Here is a 19,384-nt window from a genome sequence, read left to right as displayed (position 1 = left end):
CTCAAGATGGCTGCCAAGACGACTGACAAATTGGCGGACGTTACGGTAGTAAATACTACTGCACATTATTGGGCAAAAAATAAAGAAACATGGCCACAGCACACTATAGCAGACGAAAATGTGATGGCAACCTATACCAAACATCAACAAGATGGCGGACCTGAGATGGTTGCCATGACGTCATACTGGCTGGCATAATACCTGCTTTGGCATTTTTGGTGGGCGGTCAGTCTGCCAGTGGCTTCCGTGGAGGAAGGATCTGTCGCCAATTTTAATCGAATGACCATTTCTGATTCCAACCGAGGACTCAATGTCGCAAATTAGTTTTTTTTATAAATTTATATGAAATTGTATTGATATAATTTTTTATTAAATTAAATTTTTTCCTACTAACATGGGATAAGAATTACGGATTTTAAAGATGGCGTCGGTAACGAAAAGTGCAATGATGACATCTTACGTATCCAAGATGGCAACCATAACGAAAAGTGCAGCATTCTAGAATTCAAAAAAAGGGCGTAACTAAAAGTGTAATGTTCTAGAATTCATGTTGGTGGGTGTAACGAAAAAAATTTCAACATTTGAAGTAAACATTTAAAAAAATATATTTTGAGATTTTTTCGGATTTGTTTGGTCAAAAATTAAAGAATTTCAAGTTTACGATCAAGGTCAAGGTCATGACTTCGGCTGCTAATGGCGGCTTGCTTATAGCAGTCTAAAGCCGCTTATATATATTTTTTTTGAAGCATTCCAAATTTCAAATTTAAAATTTTTGAGGAATGAAACACTCTCAAAACAAGAATTTTTCCCTTGAAGTCGGAAAGTTTCTAATAATTTTTTTAGATTTTGAGTCTTTTTGGAGAAATTATGGTCAAAGTCATCCAAGATGGCCGCCATAATGTCACAATCCAAGATGCCGGCTGTCACCTCATGCAGCACAACCTGGAACCTGTTTCATCTCCGGCTATCATATACTACTCAAATAATAATAACAATAAACTTGAAATAAATACTTTTTTAATAATTGACTTATCCAATGCCCAGTAACAAAAAAAATATTATAAAATAAGTTAACAAATTGGACATCGGTAATGTGTATATGTTGTTCGGCGCTCAATATACTCTAAAGCAGACTTTAAATATATACGATCCCTAAATATATACGATCTCTAAGTATACATTTAAGGTACATAAAAAAATATAATACCTAAAATCTAGAAAAAAATCAGTCAGCATGAAATTAAATAAACTGAATAAAAGTTTAAAGGGTACCCATATATTAAAATAAATATTTAAAAATAACCCAACTCCATGTCTATTCGCAAGTAAACGACGACAGTACAGTAGATCGTAGAAATGTACTAAGTTCAAGGGCCAAACCATAGGTTTCCAAAATTGCGTGGAAATATTCACACTAATATTGCGCTGCCTTTTAAGGCCTGATAATGCTGAAACAACCCTCAAAAGAGCACATAATTACACGAGATCCTTCTTGCATTGTTGGTACCCAACAATATTAGATGCGTAAGCTAAGGCCTGAGACACATTTAGAACCCTCTCTAACCAGGTTCCATCCTTTATCTTACGTTAGATTAAGAAAATATTGACTTTAGTGTATCTTAGTTTTTTATTACTTTCATAATTTTTTTAAAACCAAATCATCTTATATAATTATTAATTGAAATATGTATTGAAGAGTACGTCTCCTCACCTTCTTCCCCCCCATTTACCCCCCTGATCCTTCTCTTCTGACATCACGCGTTCTTTATGTGTCCTGGCTTCTTCCCTCCTGTGCTTTGGCGCAGGCGCAGTGGCGCCTATAGCCTCGGTGTCCACACTTCTTCTTGAGCTCTGGTTGGGAAGGACTAGCTCAGGCCAGTGGCCGCACCTGTGGCTGGTGGAGGGGGAAGAAGGCGAGGGTTGTCTGGAAAGGCACTACTGCTGTTGTGAAAGCAGGATGCACCCCCCTGGACTGCAGCGACCTCACGAAGACAGTCGATGAGACCCAGGGCCCCAGCCCCGGCTCCACTGCTGTGGAGTACCAGTCCCGCCGGCGCCACGGCGCAACAATCGTGAACAAGGCGACGAGGGTGCACCTACAAATGCGTCCCGTTTGTCATTGAGGACAGCCAGGTCATAGGGAACATAGGACCTGTGTTAGCCCAACTCGGCATTAAAAACCGAATGACTATCACCAGGCGACATGAAATCCGCATCACGTACCATTCCAAAGCAGGCCAGGACAAGGCAGTGGCTTGGTCCCCAGCTCAGCAAAGTTCACACCCCTCGATGCCCTCGGTCTTTCCAAAACTGCCGAGCCCTGGACACAGGTGCACCCAGCACTGTCCCTGCAAGCGCCGAGCCGGCGGCGTGCCCCAGGGAACTGCTCCGAGATCCCCGAGTGTGGCAGGGTTCCTGAGGAGGCGCCAACTAGCGCACACGCGGCCTGGCTGATGGGGCATAGCTCCGCGCCAACCCCCTCCCCACTCCTGCCAATCGCCACACCCGCAGCAAGTGCCGCTCCTCTGCGGCCGACTCGTGTCCACAAGGCAGCACAGAAGCGCAACAAGCAGTCTCCTGCGCATGCGCGACAACTGGGACCTCGCCAAGGCATACGCACCTCCCTGAACACTGGCCGCCATCAGATCCTGTTGCTGGGAGCACTAGCGACAGTGCTCCAACAGAGGGCTGTAAACAAAGCATACATTTAAATGCAAACGGCCTTCGTCCCAAGTCCTACGAGTAGGAACAATGCCTTGTAGTGGACTAGATCCTTGTTGCTTTTTTAGCAAACTTTCTTAGAGCCAGCACATTTTCGGCTCTCCAACCTACAGGACCGACCGTGTTCCCTCATGGGGACAGCACAGCTATACTAACTAAGCACGGGGTTAATCATCAACCTATAACAATTGCTGGCTTAGAGCACATTGAGGCCCACCAGCATAAATATTTGGAGTAAAAATTCACACGTCTGCTCACCAGTGACCTGAATAAACTTATGAATCCACAGGAGCGTGTCTACAGGCTGGGGACTGCATACCGGGACTGCTCCGGACTAAACCCAGCAGGCAAACATTGTTCGAACATGCCTCCAACAATAATTTTTATATTTTCGCGCCAATTCGCTGACCTGATACCCCACTTGAGGGGCCACACCTCATACTTTAGATGAAACCCTTACAAATATCCCAGGAGCTCGGGATACCTTCGAAAAATTAGACGAGATAGACTTAGATTATTTCCCAGTTAATTCAACTAACTTTTGTTGCGCAATACTTCGGGGCGATTTTTAGCAGAACGTTTGGTATTGCCGACTGGAACAGTTTCCCCGAGTACCTGGGGGGAGTGTTGTCCCAGGCCCCGGAGACAACCTCTCATGTTCAACTGTTCGCCGACACAACTGCAGACGTCGCAACAAAGGGATTATACTCTCTTTTCCTGCCAAGAGGTGGATATTTCGATCGTTCTAAAACGCCAGGCGCGCCACGCCTTCCACCGCATGTGAACACCACAGGCCAGGGCAGAACACAACAGCCCTAAGGCCCAAGTTTCGAGGAAAATAAAGGATTTAAAAATAAAAAATTCGAGAATTTAGTCACAGAAGTCGCGATGTGGCGTCTCAAACGCTCTTTAAGAGGGGAGGAAAAATAACTTTTATTTCTATCTCGGTGATTATTACAGACACGGAAATAGAATATGCAGCAAACAAAAAAGACAATTTAATGGCAGATATTTTCGCCTAACGAGGACATAAATAATCCCCAGTTCACTAGAATCACGACAGCTGGGTTAGTAACCACCTACAAGCAAGCGCCCTGGTTCAGCCAGAGCTCATCTACCTTGGAGAACTTCCGGCTGCAATTAATTCTCGTCAAAGCAATGGAGCTGGCGGACCTGGCGGGATTAGTTGCAAAACTCTTGAAAAACTTCCCCTTGAGGCTCTTGAATACTTATTTAAAAATTCAAAGCTACTTTTAAGTTTGAAATGTACCCAACTGCTTGGAAAATTGATATCACAATTCCTAAGCCAGGGAAAATCGCGACTCTACCTCAGAACATACGACCGATTAGTCTTTTAAACAGCCAAGTAAAGTTTTCGAAAAAAACCTTACCAAAACGACTCAAAGAGTATTCAGATACGCACAACATAATCCCAGATAGAGAGCCCATTTAGTGTTAAGAGTGGCCTCTCTACCTCTCATCCCGTGGTTACCCTCGGCGAAGACACCACTCGTGGATTCAACACACGAGCGAAACAGTTCACAGTAGCAACAGTTCTCGATGCAAAAAAAGTTTTCGATAAAGTTTGGATCTCTGGTTTGATTCAAAAACTTACATCTTTCAACTTCCCGGACACTTATATCCATCCGGTGGCTCACTATTTATTTGAAAGTATAATTTTTGTCGCGATCGATGGGGCGAAGTCAACAACTCGAGAGCTCACAGCTGTGTCTCCCCCTTCTATAATGTTTATACAGCTAAAATTCAGCAAGCAGATGCTCATGTGCACTGTATGCAGATGACACTACAGTTATCCATCTATCCTCAAACCTCAGATATGTCTTAGTCACTGTTCAGAGGAAGCTTATCTAACTCGAACAGCGGCGCACCAGATGGCACATCAAAGTAAATGGAGCCAAGTCAACCACTATTATTTCCACTAAGAAGCACCTGTTCCCGATAGAGAGCTAACAATTTTTAACCAAGCCATCCCTTATGTAAGCTCAGGCCTTACACTTGACTCGAAGCATACCTGGGTATATCACACCAGCAGGGCTCCGATGATCGCCACGGGCATCCTGCGAAGCCTATACCCAATTTTAAAGACTCCAAATTTCCCCAGGAGAAAGAAGCTCCAACTATCTACAAATCATTCTTCCCCAAATTTCGTATGTTTCTGAGATCTAGGGCCATGCAGCAAAATATTATATTGATCGGCTCCAGGTAACTCAAAACAAATTTCTCCGAGTCATTGCCGACTGCGATTGGTACACTAGAAATTTTGATGTACGTCAGCTGCTAAAAGTAGAGCATGTTTCGGATTACACAAAACGAGAAAATTGTTCTATTTATGGCCAAGTCCTCTCCAATGACAATGCTTTTATGAAAGATATACCCGAATACGACCCAGCCGAGCGCCGAAAATACAAAAGACCTTGTCTTGCCTGAGCCAGCACCAACCTCGGTCCCGTACGAGCCCCCCTACCCCCTCCACTAGTCCTTGCTAATTTCTCCGACCCCCCTTCTCCTGGCTTAACAACTGGGGCAGAGGTATCAGGAAGAAGCTGGCTCATTTCTCTAGCCTTCCGACCACCTATTGCTGGCTACAGGATAACCTGATGCTCTAGCCTCTCTCACGCTCTTACCAACTATTACTGACTATAGACACCGTGTGTACTTATGTATGTTCTCTCTCCCACACCAGGTTACTCTCACACGATGATCTGCCCCCACGTGCGACTGGCCAGGTATGTCAGAGGGTGACACATCCTGTTGTCAGCCTGACTGTCGCGAGCTACCTTGGAGCTTTACACTGCACGCACAACGAGTTTCACTAGGCCCCTTCAACACAGGATACCAAACAAGCCTCACGACACTCACGTGCGTCAGCTCGACAACTGACTGAGGGGAAAGCGTGACCTCCCCAGCCCGACAACTACACTGTTAGCAACAGAGCCTAGCAACAAGTGACAGCTTCTGCACCGCGAGCCACAATCCCACACTCCAGTGGCTCGAACAAGTGACGGGTCGCAGTTCTGTGTTGACTTCCCACTGAGCAGTCACTGGGGTCGCAGTCGCGCGCTCCTAGGAGCATGGCCTGCCCTTCGTCATTAGCCTACTCGGTGCAGGCTGGATGCACCTCTTCCAACTCAATTATAACTTTAGTTTCTGCCTTTTGATTTGATTAATTTATATTTCGGTCGCCACTGTCATAATTTAATGGAATTAATCTGTTTGTGTGCTGTTTCACTCCAATTCTCTGTTCATTTACTGAAGTTAACAACGTGGTGTAAGGCCATAAGTAGCAACGTGTTGGGTGCCTGTAAATGCCTTGAATCGTACTTTGCTTTCAACCACTAATAAAGTTTCCGGTCTTGTTTTGGCTTGAATATTATTTCTTGCAACTCGTGTCGATTTTGCAGGCTTCATTTGTCTAGTTAGAGCATCTTGTTAAGCCCATTTAACACATATTTTGCTGACACATCAGATTCACGTAATGCCATAAACTTATTATTTTTTTATAACTATTGCATTAAAAAAATTCTTTACCTCGAGTATGTAACTCATATAACCCCGTGTCTGTATAAAGATTGGAAATGATTTTCTATTTCTGCGTAGCGCATTTCGTTTGCTTTTTAATTCTATAAAATCGTCAGGATTAGTTTAATTGTTTTGTGCCTACGTGTACATTTCATGGTTATTCTAGTCTTTATATTAAGGTTTAGACTTGTGTATAAAATCTTCTATTTACATTTAGCATTAGGAACATGTCAATTATGTACTGCGTCTTATATGACTGAGTATAAAACAGAATCTCAGATAAATTGCCAGAATTTGCTTGGAGTTGTGATGTGTATATGTTAACTTGCAAGCATGTTAGCGTGTCGCCTAGATACACACAGTTATAATTTGTACTTCCTTAGTGGTGTGCAAATTCTCATTTCTTAACTGGGAGCAGGACTGAGACTCCTAGGCAATGCAAGTCTCGGGACTCTCTGCCTTCAGGTAGGTGGGACTCTAGGTAGGTAGCATGTACACTTTATACCAACACCACATTTTTATATATCGGCACTAATAAATTGATGCTATTTATTAAAACAAAACTATTTACAGGCAATGAAATGTAATTCATTTCATGTAGTTCTTGCAAATGGTGATTATAGTAAAATTATAAAAATGATTAGTTCTTGATTAACTGTAAATCATCATCAATCATCCATCAATCAGAAAACCGCATTGAAACTTGTTAAATATTCAATCATGTTTTCATAACATTAACTTTCCTCAAAATTGTTATGTGGATTCTTTCAATTCATATTCAGTGGCCATAATTGCAAGTGCATTCGGTGGTTCTAATCACAGCACTTCCAATGTATTTTGTAGATTAAATTAAATATAATATGTCGGTAAGGACCATAACAGCTATGGTAGGTAATATAACATTGACCTTAAGTGATAGGACAGAGCTGGTGCTCTTTAGGAGTCAACAGAGGAAACAAAGAAGTCCGTATCCAAGATGACGGCCTCCATCGGAACAGAATTAGACCAAGATGGTGGACATGTCATTCAAGATGGCTGCCTTTAGCAGACGAAAAAATGGCAGTCATGATATAAGAATCGAAAAAAAAAAATGTTTTGTAAACAAATCCAAGAAGGTGGACATGTTATTAGAATTCAATATGGTGACCAGAACAATAATTGCAATGTTCTATAATCTAAGATGGTGGCTGTAACGAAAAGTACCATGGTGACATCATATACATCCAAGATGGCGGGCGTAATTTAAAGTGCATCATTAGTGAGTGGGGCGCTTGTTTTTAAGATGGCGGAACATGATGGCGGTTTTAAGATGGCTGCCGGGGTCAAGGTCAAAGGTAAAGGTAATCCAAGATGGCCGCCGTGACATCATAATCCAAGATGGCGGTTCGGCTCCTGGCTTCTCAGCCAGAAGCCAGGGCTCGGACATACATTTATACACTACTCTTCCCCTTTGTGAATTTCTATGGCAATGGCTGTAAGAAAACTTTCTCTCACTTCACCGTTTGACATCGTAACGTATCTTATCCCTACAGTCAGCTGATCAGTATGATATATGTCTAGTGTTGAAACGATACTTATTGTAAAATATTCGGCTTCAAGAATTTCGCTAACAATATCTTGAAAAACATTTTTATCCCCCCATTAATTCAAATATTTCCCTGCAAACCGATGAAGACAAATATGATGGGTTTCTTTTGCCTTCATTACCATTTATGGCTAAATGAGAACTGTGAAAAGGGTCACATTCATTTATTAAATCTAAAATTCCCAAGTAGTTGCTATTATGTTGACAACCAAGAAGTTCATTACCGCCAAGAAATTCTCAACAATGTGATTTCAAAAATATGATCCCTGACACCACGCTGTGTAAAACTTTGATCCAGTATTTCCTTTCTTTGTTGAATTGAATCTCCAAAGAGCTGTCAATTCGTCCGTGAGTGCGTCGTCTACTAATCAGTGTCTGTTTACACTATTTTAATGCTGTTTAATTCTTTGTGTCACATTTTTTCAATAGGAAAATCTAGTTTTAAATTGGGCTTCCTCAAAAAGAACACACGGAAACCAGTATACATTTTTAAAAAAATGACTGATTATTTGGATAATAACTACGGATTTTTAAGATGGCGGAAAGTTCTAGAAAACAAAATGGTGGAATTCAAAATGGCAGTCAAAGATGGCCGTCGAGATCAAGGTCAAGTTCAATGTTCAAGTTCAAGGACACATAATATGGCCGCCGTGACGTCACAATCCAAGATGGCGTAAAACAATATAGCATCGATTGCCTGCTGCCGGTCTCCGGGGACACATTTATAATATAGTTCGTGGAGTTAATTTGGAATGAATTCCTATATTATATTTAAATTTTGCCGAGGTAGCGACAGGACTATTTTCTCTGTCTGTTAATGTGATCGACTTTTTTTTTTTTTTTTAGAGAAATAAGTATTTACCTAATGGGCATATAACAAGTAACTAATTTAAAATGGTACTTGTGAAAGTCGGCCTTTTAAAGATTGTTCTTTAAAACACAGCAAAAGAAAGCATCGTTAAATCTACTTTGACTATGTTTTCTTACGGCGCCGGGCCGCTAGGCAGATGCCTAAATTGCCTATATGGATAATCCGGGACTGGCGGTGATATAATTTGTCTTATAATAAATTTGACTTCTTATGTAGAGTTTTCATGGCCATGTCTTATGCATCGATGTTCTATGCATTTAAGCCAGGAGGCAAATACTGTTACGGAAAATTATGTTTTATATGAATGTTAATTTTATATTTTTTTAAATAAATCATGTATTTTGTTATGATCTGAATCCAGCACAGTATTTATTATTGGTTTTCTTAAAATTACTTTACTTCCAACACACGCCTTGATGCCTGTATACTTGCATTAGAACAAGTCTTCTGTATTCAGTCGTTCGTCGCAGGTTTGCTGGCTATTGTGGCCCCGGGAGGCTTCTGTATTATTACAAATTGTTTTTATGGAAATTTTGGTGCACTTTTATAATGTGACATTAAAATGATCTTGCTAATGAAAATTAGTAAACGTCTTTAAATACTATACAGGCTAAACATGACATTATTTTAGATTTTATACTCAGTGTGTAAGGAGCTTCGTTGAAAGAATTTGTTTTTCAAAAAGCTAAGTAAATTTGTGTTAAATTTAGTGTTAATTTTTTAAGTGTCACATCGAAAGTCGAAAAAAATAGCATAAAGTGGTTTCGAAGTTAGTGTTAAAAAAAGGGGGGTTGTCTGTAAAGTCGGTTTAATTTGACGTGAAAACGTCATAAGAAAACATTGATGAAAAATTGCATACTTTTTAATTTTCAAATATTATTTACAGTATTTGCAAATTTAATTTAAATAATTTGTTTAAATATAATCACGAACAATTAGTTTTAGAAATAAACTGAAATCAAATCAATGTCAATAAATTGTTAATTTGAAATGACGAAATTGGACAATCAAATGAAATTTTTTAAATTGCTACTTTTAAAAAGCCAGCCTTAACCTGTTTGATATTATAGAAGATTTTCTAGCACGGTGGTTGGCCGGTTGAACTTGTCACTGCCTCTCTATCGCTTGTTCCGCGCTCTCGCTTGCACGCTCGGCTCAGGCGGAACGTGGCAATGAGTCATGCTTTTTTCGTGCGTGCAGCCGGCGTTCATCGGTTTATAAGACGTTATCACGTCAGAATGTAGTTATGTTGAATGATAACTTGCAGGTGGTGTATCGCTGCGAGGACTTGCTGACGGACTGCACGTTTGCGAACCTGGGCTTCGACTGCTGCTCGCTGTGGCAGGCGGTTCACACGGAGGTGGGCCATTGCTATGCCTTCAACTCGCGGCAGGCCTTCCTCAGGTACCGTGCCCCCGCTGGCTGTTCATTCAGGAAGACGGAGCGGAACCAATGTTTCAATTTAACTTTGTATTTCACGCTAATTTTACAAACTTTATGAAAATGTTTAGGTACAAGTGTGTTAGCTTCAACCTGAACAAAAAATTTACCAATATAGTTTATGTAAATTGGTAATATTTGTTTAGTTTTCAAGTTCGTGGTTGGAGCATATATATTCTTAAGAACCTATGTAATGTGGGGAGATCTGACTTCATAACAGATAGCAGTAGTGTGTAAATGTACCTATGTCTAGACACAGGGTCCAGGGTCGTGACCTCTGACGTCACAGCCGCCATCTTGGACTCAAATACCTCAAAAACGACTCAAAAATGACTCAAAATGACTCGAAATTCCTAAAAATTTCTCTATGTCGCGGGAAAAAATTCTTATTTTGAGAGAAAATTTCCCGTTTTTGTCCTGAAAATGGCCAAACACTTGAAATGTTCATATTGAGGCTTAAGAATCCATGTCTACAGCCTCAGATAAGAGTAGTATATAATAGTATGTCCTGGCGCAGGCGCCAGGTGGTGGAGCGGGAGCCGTTGAGCCGGCCGATTGCTCTGTCATGCGGCCATTTTAGATGAGCGTAACCTTGACCTTTGACCTTTAAGATTGACCTTGACCCCGGCGGCCATATTGGATCCGCCATATTGATCCACCATTTTTAAATCAAGTGCCATACTAACTCATGATTAAATTTTCGTCACGGCCGCCATATTGATTTTTTTCTGCTCCACTAGAGGCTACCATCTTGGATACCGTCGACTTTGTTTCTGCTGTTTGTTCCTAGAGAACGCCAGCGTCGCTCTGTCTCATCACATAAGGTCGATGTTCCATTACCTACCAGAGCTATTATGGTCCTTATCGACATATTAAATTTAATTTTTTATGCAAAATACATTGGAAGCGCTGTGATTCGAAACATCGCAGCTCTGACCTCTAGGTTGGAAAACATATGCCTTTAACTGCACGGCCATCGAGACATTTACCAGACTGAGAATTAAATAAGGTAGGTATATATAAAAATAACATGCATAATCGGAATTTTAATTTTTTTGTATTTTTTTTAAATTTTAAGTAGGTATTAGTAGCACCGCCTGTACGAGACAGAACCGCCATATTGTATTAAGTCGCAACTGTTGCAATTCGCGTTACGGCCGCAACCTTGAAAATCCGTAATTTTAATGATAGTAAATCCGAAAAAATTCCAAAAAATATTTGAAAAATTGCATACTACAAATGTTTAGTTACTTAATTGTTTTCGGTCCTCGGTTCGATTCCCGACGACAGTAAACCAGGAATTTATTAATACATTTAAAAAATTCTAATTAAAAAGTAATAAAAATGTTTTACACTACACACGACATTCTGAATTATGTCACCACTTGTATTAATGATCGTGAAAGGCGTCATCTTGAGAATCTTTATTTCTTATCCGATTTTAATGAAAATAAGTTAAAAATTCACCAAAAAATTAACTTATTAGAATACTGATTGATTAGATCGATTCCCGTCCTTGGTTAGAAACCGGTAAGAGCAAATAAAATAAAATAAAAATGACAGATCCTTCCTCCACAGAAGCCACCTACAGACTGACCTACCACCACCAATAACAAGGTATATATCGTCAGCTGGTATGACGTCATGTCCACCATCTTGTCTTCGGCTGCTGGAGTCCACCATCTTGTTTTCGTCTGCTGGACGACACCATCTAGTGTGTGTACTCGCCTTATAGAGTGAATTACCAACATGCTAGTTTTATTCTAATCTGCTAGAGTGCAGTAGTCATTTATAATTACTGAGGTGCCCGCCATCTTGAAATTTGGGCGCCATATTGGCTTCGTATAATTATTTAGTTAGAAATTCGGGTAAAATTCCAAAATTCACCAAACAATTTACAATTAATTTACAAATTGATTCGATCAGTTCCTGTCCTTGGTTCGATACTTGAACAGTGACAAGTGTAACTAAATATTAAATAAATTATAGATTATGTTTTCCATTACCTTTCGCGGAGTTTATTAATCATTCTCTCTTCAAAAATAAAACTCAAGACAATGTACGATTATGTTCGACGAATTAAATATGTTGCCGATAAGCCCAACATGAAAGTCTAGTTTTTCTATAATCTGAATAACCTATAAAACGATCATGTACAAAGCCACACATACAGGTCAAGTGTCACCGGACCATGAGACCGAGTCATGACAATATCAGACGTATAGGCTAGTCATTGCAGGACATCATGACCTTCTTCGACGTTAGCTAATTACAGTCAATTAGACCATCGTGAAATTTGTTATACATAAAAAGGACCAAGTTACCTTGAAAAATATTTTAGTAACACAACGACGTTTTGAACTAGTAAATATTCAGTCAATACAGATTATACTACGCGTAATCAACAAACAGGAAGCACCATCAACAAAAAAATACCACATTTGGAAGCACAATAAAAAAAAGGCAGCACATTTTGGAAGCACAAACAAAAAGGCAACACATTTTAGAAACATAATCAAAAAGTCAGCACATTTTAGAAGCACAATAAAAAAGGAAGCACATTTTGGAAGTAAAACAAAAAGGAAGCACATTTTGGAAGCACAATCAAAAAGGCAGCACATTTGTAAGCACCATCAACAAAAAGGCAGCACATTTGGAAGCACCATCAACAAAAAGGCAGCACATTTTGGAAGCATCATCAACAAAAAGGAAGCACATTTGGAAGCACAATCAAAAAGTCAGCACATTTTGGAAGCACAATTAAAAAGACAGCATATTTGGGAGTACCATCAATAAAAAGGCAGCACATTTTGGAAGCACAATCAAAAAAGGAAACATAGTTTGGAAGCACAATCAAAAAGGCAGCACATTTTGGAAGCACCATCAACAAAAAGGCAGCACATTTTGGAAGCACCATCAACAAAAAGGCAGCACATTTTGGAAGCACCATCAACAAAAAGGCAGCACATTTTGGAAGCACCATCAACAAAAAGGCAGCACATTTTGGAAGCACAATCAAAAAGGCGGCACATTTTGGAAGAACCATAAAAAAAAGGAAGCAAATTTGGAAGCACAATAAAAAAGGCAGCTGTGTTACAAGTTATTTAGAAATCAGAATACAAGTCCTGAAACATTAAATTTTTACTTTCACTATTTAATTTACTTCTCAACATTATACAAATGCAAGTAAAACAAGCCATTATTGTATGTAGCCAGCTTTGCTCAGTTTCTTGAGTATGAAGGATATTTCTTTGATGCACGAATAGTTTCCTGCACAAAGCGAATCATGTAGAAGTCTTAGTCGGTCAACAAATATGTTTGTATCATTCTATGATGTGTAATCAATCTCTTCTACCGCTATCTTCCTTGCTTGTTTATTATAAATACTTTTATCATCACAATTGTCCCAGTGATCATAATAAGCTTTATCAGATTTATTTATTACTAGCCGAACCCGCCCGCTTCGCTGAACGTGAAATAAGGTAACTGCATTGAAGGCAAATAATTAAGTAATGACTGTTATACGCAAGACCCCATTAAAATTCGTATAATAGTTGTGTAGAACACCGCATACAAACAGACAGACAGAAAAAGAACTACTGTTTTATGATAGTAAGATAGATAGATTATTCTTACATGTTCGCATCCATGCAGTATATGAAAAATCAGTATGCATAGCCCTATACCTATAACTAAACGTAGCTGGTGCCCACGACTTTTTCCGCATGGAATTTTGGTATTTTCATGCACCATTTAGAAATTTAAACATTATAACATAACAGTTGATACAGTTGTAGTAGTTTTCTTATGTTAAAAAATGATAATTTTTCTCACCTCTATTCCAGTCTTTGCAATAAAAATCTGTTACTACCTAAATTTTGGGTAAATATGTTTCTACTTTCAAATGTAATGTCGGGAAGACACTTCATAAAATTTCTTTGTAAACCACATTTACTGTTTTCCCGTTTTGAGCTAGAATGTAAAGATTGTCTGCATTACTGACCCGCGAGCAAGCCACATACATCTGGCCGTGGGAAAAACAATCACACCTTAAGTCGACACCAGCTGCCTTAAGGCTCTGACCCTGAGACTTATTTATTGTCATCGCGAAACAAACTGCTATTGGAAACTGTGTGCGCTTGAACCCGAACGGGAAGTTATTCGGGATGATCGGTATGCGCGGTATGAAAACAGTTTCACCTGAGCCACATCCAGTATGAATCTCAGCTTCGATTATATTTCGTTGTAGAGCAGTTACTTTAAGTCGGGTTTCATTGCAAAATTTTGGGGGATTAAGGTTCCTATGAAGCATTATTGGAACACCAACTTTGAGAACAATTTTGTGAACAGGAAGACCACTTGCAGTGAGAGAACTCAAAAACTCAACTGGATAATTAGTGGCGTCGTCCTCATTAAGGACGCTGTTAAACGATGTGTAAACCACTTCAGCCCCATTCAATTCGTTAAATTTTTTTTCATTGATTGCAGCAGTTTGGTCATTTCTTGGAGTGAGTATGGCATGTTCACATAACCATGTATGTTCCTGATGTTGTATGTTTGACAGATCCCCGAATACCGAACGTATGAGTTCGTCTTACGAAGATACGACTCTGCCAAAATTTCTGGAAGCGTCACCTGATGGTGTTGCTCAGGGAGGGCACCTTCTCCAACTTTTAATAGAACACCTGGAAATTCTTGCGCATGAGTTTTACCACACAGCTGTGCTCTCATGTTCATTGTTAATTGCAGTTTTTTTATTTGAGGCCAGAGGTAAGAATTCTTCAGTAAAGCTTTGATTCCATCGGCTCTAATCCCTCGACTTACAACTGGTAGAGTTTGCCGAAAATCTTCTGAAAAGAGTAGTGTGACATTCCCCATTGGCCTTTCATCGCGCCTATGTCCCGTAGTGTCCTGTCCACAGCTTCAACTGTTTTTTTATTCGCCATCGTGTATTCATCCCAAACGATTGGAGAGCAATCTTGTAACACTTTTTCCATATCACAATTTCTTGTTATCGAACATGTTGGTGATTCATTGGTGTCTTTATGAGAGCAGATTTTCATGAAATAAATCATTCAACGATAAACACTGTTTATTTTATTTAATTAAGCGGACGAGTTCGCCCCAAGGAGAAAATTGACGCGGCGAGACCTCGTGGACATAGAGAAATGACACACACTCACTATTTATGTGTCTATGAAACATGCTTTTTTTCTGCAATTTAAATTGTAATATACAAAAAGGGTATTGAAAATTGAAACAAATATGGCGACACTAAAAACTGTCAGGATATTTATTTTTTCTTACTCTCTACTTAGTTCCTTACAATAGCAAAACTTAATGGCTTCTTATATTGATTATATTGTATATCATAAAATTAACATTTCTTTTCTTTCCTTGAGCCGATTTTGATGAAATAAAGCTTAAATTTCTTTCTCTGCTACGCTCAAGTTAACTTGAAAACCCCATTAAAATTCGTTTAGTAGTTTAGTGGAACACCGCGTACAGACAGACAGACAGACATGTTTTCGGAGGCCCGAAGGCCAACGCACCCTCCTTCCGCCCCTCCCAAATGTGCGCCCTTTAAGGGTAGGTTGGGAGTCTGCTTGCAGATCTGTATAGTCCAGAGCCCCGCCTTACTGAAGCTACCAGATCCAGGAAACATGTCCCCTCCACCACTACAGCACCTGCTGGGCTGGAAGAGTGGCTTCACAGGAACCTGGGGACTGAAATCCCCAGGTGGAGCCACATACGGGTAAGGGTTCAAGTCAGGTGCTTCCGCAGCCCAGCATAGATAATTGCCATGCGATATATATATATATATCCACTATATGCCCATTATATGTCCAGACAGACAGACAGACAGACAGACAGAAAAAAAACTACTGTTTTATTATAGTATAGATAGATAGATAACACGTCGTTTCCATCGTTTCGGTCTCAGGACACCGCCACATTATTCGATCTTGTCAGCTTTAGGTGCTTCATCACAGTCTATGCCTTTGTCAACAGCCTCAGAGTCATTGTAGCAATCACCGTAGAAGGCATCGTCTTCACCCAGATTACCGTAAGAATTCGATATCGATGATGTCGAAGTGTCTTCATCGTCTTCATGCTTCCTTTTTAGGAGTCCATCATTTTTACAAAGTAGGAAAGATATATTTTAATTAGGCTGGAATGTATTCTCACTTTTCACGTTAAGGATTCTTCCATTGCCTTCATTCTTACATAAATCATCAACGTCCTTCAATTTAAGTTCTTTGTCGAGATCGGAAGAGCCACGAACATAATCTCTCCCAAGACAAGGAAAATTATTGTCGTAATACAGATCACTCTTCCTTAGTCTAGTAGATCCATCGTTGTCCTCTAGCTTGTACGCAGGCTTGGCGTTACAAGTTCTACCATGTCTTTTTAAGCTCTCTCTCCGCGTAAACGACTTGCTACATCGAACACACCTTATCATATTGCGTAGTGGATTTTTAACACAGTCATTCTTCTCGTGTTGTCTTCCATTCTTTCTCAAGATAAATTCTTTGCTACAAAACTTACATCTGTGTCTTTTCGATACAGCGACAGACATTGAATCAGGATTCATATTAGTTACTGAGACTTATGCCAGATGCAAACTGAGTGTTTTAAATTAGATCCATTACTTAAATAGAATGTTTTAATATTTCATAAGCGAGAGTTAAGTTACCTCATACAAAAGAACTTGTTACAAGTAGTCTCGATTAATAGCATGAGAAGTCGTCACGTGTTGTGTTGAGTCATTATTTATTTATTTATTTATTTTATGTGGGATGCAGGATGCTAACATACATTTGCAAAAGAAGGATGTCTTCGCTAGACACCAAGGAGAAGGAAGTTCGTCTTGTATGTTAGTGCTTCACAGATGTCTCATGGTATATTATTTGACTGAGTAATGGTTTTTTTTTTAAATTTCACCTGTTAAAAAAATTGGAAGTGCTGATTTAGTAGCAGAAATTCAAGAATTAAATGTAACTCCAAATATAATGTCATGACTAGAACTCTATCTTTGCTCAACAATGAGATGTCACAAGCTAGCAGAATCTGTTTATGTATTTTTTGTAATTCTTTACAATTTAATTTATTTTATTAATTAATTTTTAATTATTAAATATTTTTCTGTAATTTTATGATATCAAAGAAAAATGTCATGGTTTTCTCCGTGTGCTCCCGATTATTCTTGTCAATACGTTCGTTCCTGAATATTCTTGTCAATATGTTTATATTATTCTCCGTGTGCTCCTGATAATTCCTGTGGTTTCTTCAAGTGCTTCTGTCTATTATGAGAAACCGCTCTCTGTATGAAGGATTTTTACCTAATGAGTCATGACATTTTATTTCGAGTTACATTTAATTCGAGAATTTCTGCTACTAAATCAGCACTTGCAATTTTTTTACCAGGTGTAATACATAAAATAAACAAAAATTACTCAGTCAAATACCATGAGACATCTGTGATGCACTAACAAGCAAGACGAACTTCCTTCTCCTTGGTGTCTAGCGAAGCCATCCTTCTATTGCGATCGTTAGTGAGCATCCCGCATCCCACATAAAAGAACTAAATAATATTTACCTGTAAGCATAATGTGGTGTCATCTGTTGACAATAATCGACAGTACTTTAAACAGGTTATTTTGTATGAGATAAATTAACTCTCACCACTGAATGGTGCTATTGTAGTCAGTTAGAGTCATGTAGTCTCGTAGCCATGTAGCCTCGTGTCCTGGAAGCTTCGTAGTCCTGTAGCCTCGCAGTCTCGTAACATTGTGTTCTGGAAGCTTCGTAGTCATGATGCCTTGGAGCCTCGTAGACGTGTAGCTATGTAACCAAATAACCTTGTAATCTTATAACATAATGCTGCTGGAGCAGTTGGAGCCAAAGAGAAAATTCAGCCGAAGACAGATGCAGCAATTAGAGCCTTATGGACTTGTGGATTCGTAGTCAAGTACTCATGTAGACTTGTAGTCCTGTATCCTCGCAGTCTCGTAAACTTGTGTTCTAGAAGCTTCGTAGCTCTGTAGCATCGCAGTCTCGTAAACTTGAAGACTCGTAGTCACGTAGTCTCATAACCTCATGGCTCGTAGTCACGAAGTCATGATGTCTTAGAGCCTAGTAGACTTGTAGCTACATAGCCAAGTAGCCTCGTAGACTTGTAAGTACGTAAAAAAGTAGTCTTGTAATCTTATAACATAATGCTGCTGGAGTAGATGGAGCTTTATAGACTCGTAGACAGTTGGAGGAGTCTTTTAGACTCGTAGAATTGAAGCTTTGTAGCCAAGTGGTCTTGTAGCCATGTAGCCTCGCAGTCATTTGGAGCCGAGTAGACTTGTATCCTTGTAGCTTCATAGACATGTAGTTTCGTAGCCATGCAGCCTTTTAGCCATGCAGTATCTCAGCCATGTATAAATCGTAACCAGCTAAATCCTTGTAGACACGTAGCCTTGTAGCCTCATAGTCTCTTAGACTCGTAGCATTCTAGCCAAATATCATTGGAGCTGTTGAAGCAAAAGGCAGTTGGTGCCAATGACTGTTGCAACCAATGACTTTTGGAGCCAAGAGACTGTTGGAGTCAATGACTGATGGAGCCAATGACTTATAGAACTAAAAACTGATGGATTCATAGACTGATGGAGACTTTATATCCTAACTGTACATTGACGATCGCATCCTACCGAGTTGAATGTACGTGAGAATGTATCTCCTTTTCGTTAAATGAGCTTTCGTTTTGTAGAATGTGCTTCCTTTTGATTGACGGTGCTTCCAAAATGTGGTGTCTTTTCAATTGTGCTTCCAAATGTGCTGCCTTTTTGTTGATGGCGCTTCCAAAATGTGCTGCCTTTTTGTTTATGGTTCCGAAATGTACTGCCTTTTTGGTTGTGCTTCCAAAATGTGCTGCCTTTTTGATTGTGCTTCCAAATGTGCTTCCTTTTTGTTGATGGTGCTTCCAAATTGTGCTGCCTTTTTGATGGGATTCTTGGTCCTCTTGAAAGCGTAAAAACATGTTACGTTGGTTTAATTGAATATAATTAGCTGTCGATGAAGAAGTTCGTGAGGTACGGAAATAAATGGTCTATACGTCTGACATTGTTTATGACCCGGTCTCGCGGTTCGAAGACGTTTGGTCTATATATATGTATGGCTTTGTACATGAACGGATTAGAGGTTATTCTAAGTATAGAAAAACTAGACTTTCATGTTAG

General features: G+C 39.7%; 1 protein-coding gene across 1 annotated transcript in view; it reads left to right on the top strand.

The window, feature by feature from the left end:
- The window catches only part of LOC134535628 (sodium channel protein Nach-like), a 180,817-nt gene that overhangs the window by 87,547 nt on the left and 73,886 nt on the right, over nucleotides 1–19,384 (top strand). The window contains exon 5 of the mRNA XM_063374806.1: nucleotides 9,985–10,121. Within this exon, the coding sequence (XP_063230876.1) occupies nucleotides 9,985–10,121 (137 nt within the window). The remainder of the gene's footprint in view (nucleotides 1–9,984; nucleotides 10,122–19,384) is intronic.

The sequence above is a fragment of the Bacillus rossius genome, chromosome 10 (assembly GCF_032445375.1).
Source record: "Bacillus rossius redtenbacheri isolate Brsri chromosome 10, Brsri_v3, whole genome shotgun sequence".
Lineage (NCBI taxonomy): Eukaryota > Metazoa > Arthropoda > Insecta > Phasmatodea > Bacillidae > Bacillus > Bacillus rossius.
The sequence above is the reverse complement of the archived record's forward strand: the minus strand, read 5'-3'. Positions and strand labels throughout refer to the sequence as shown.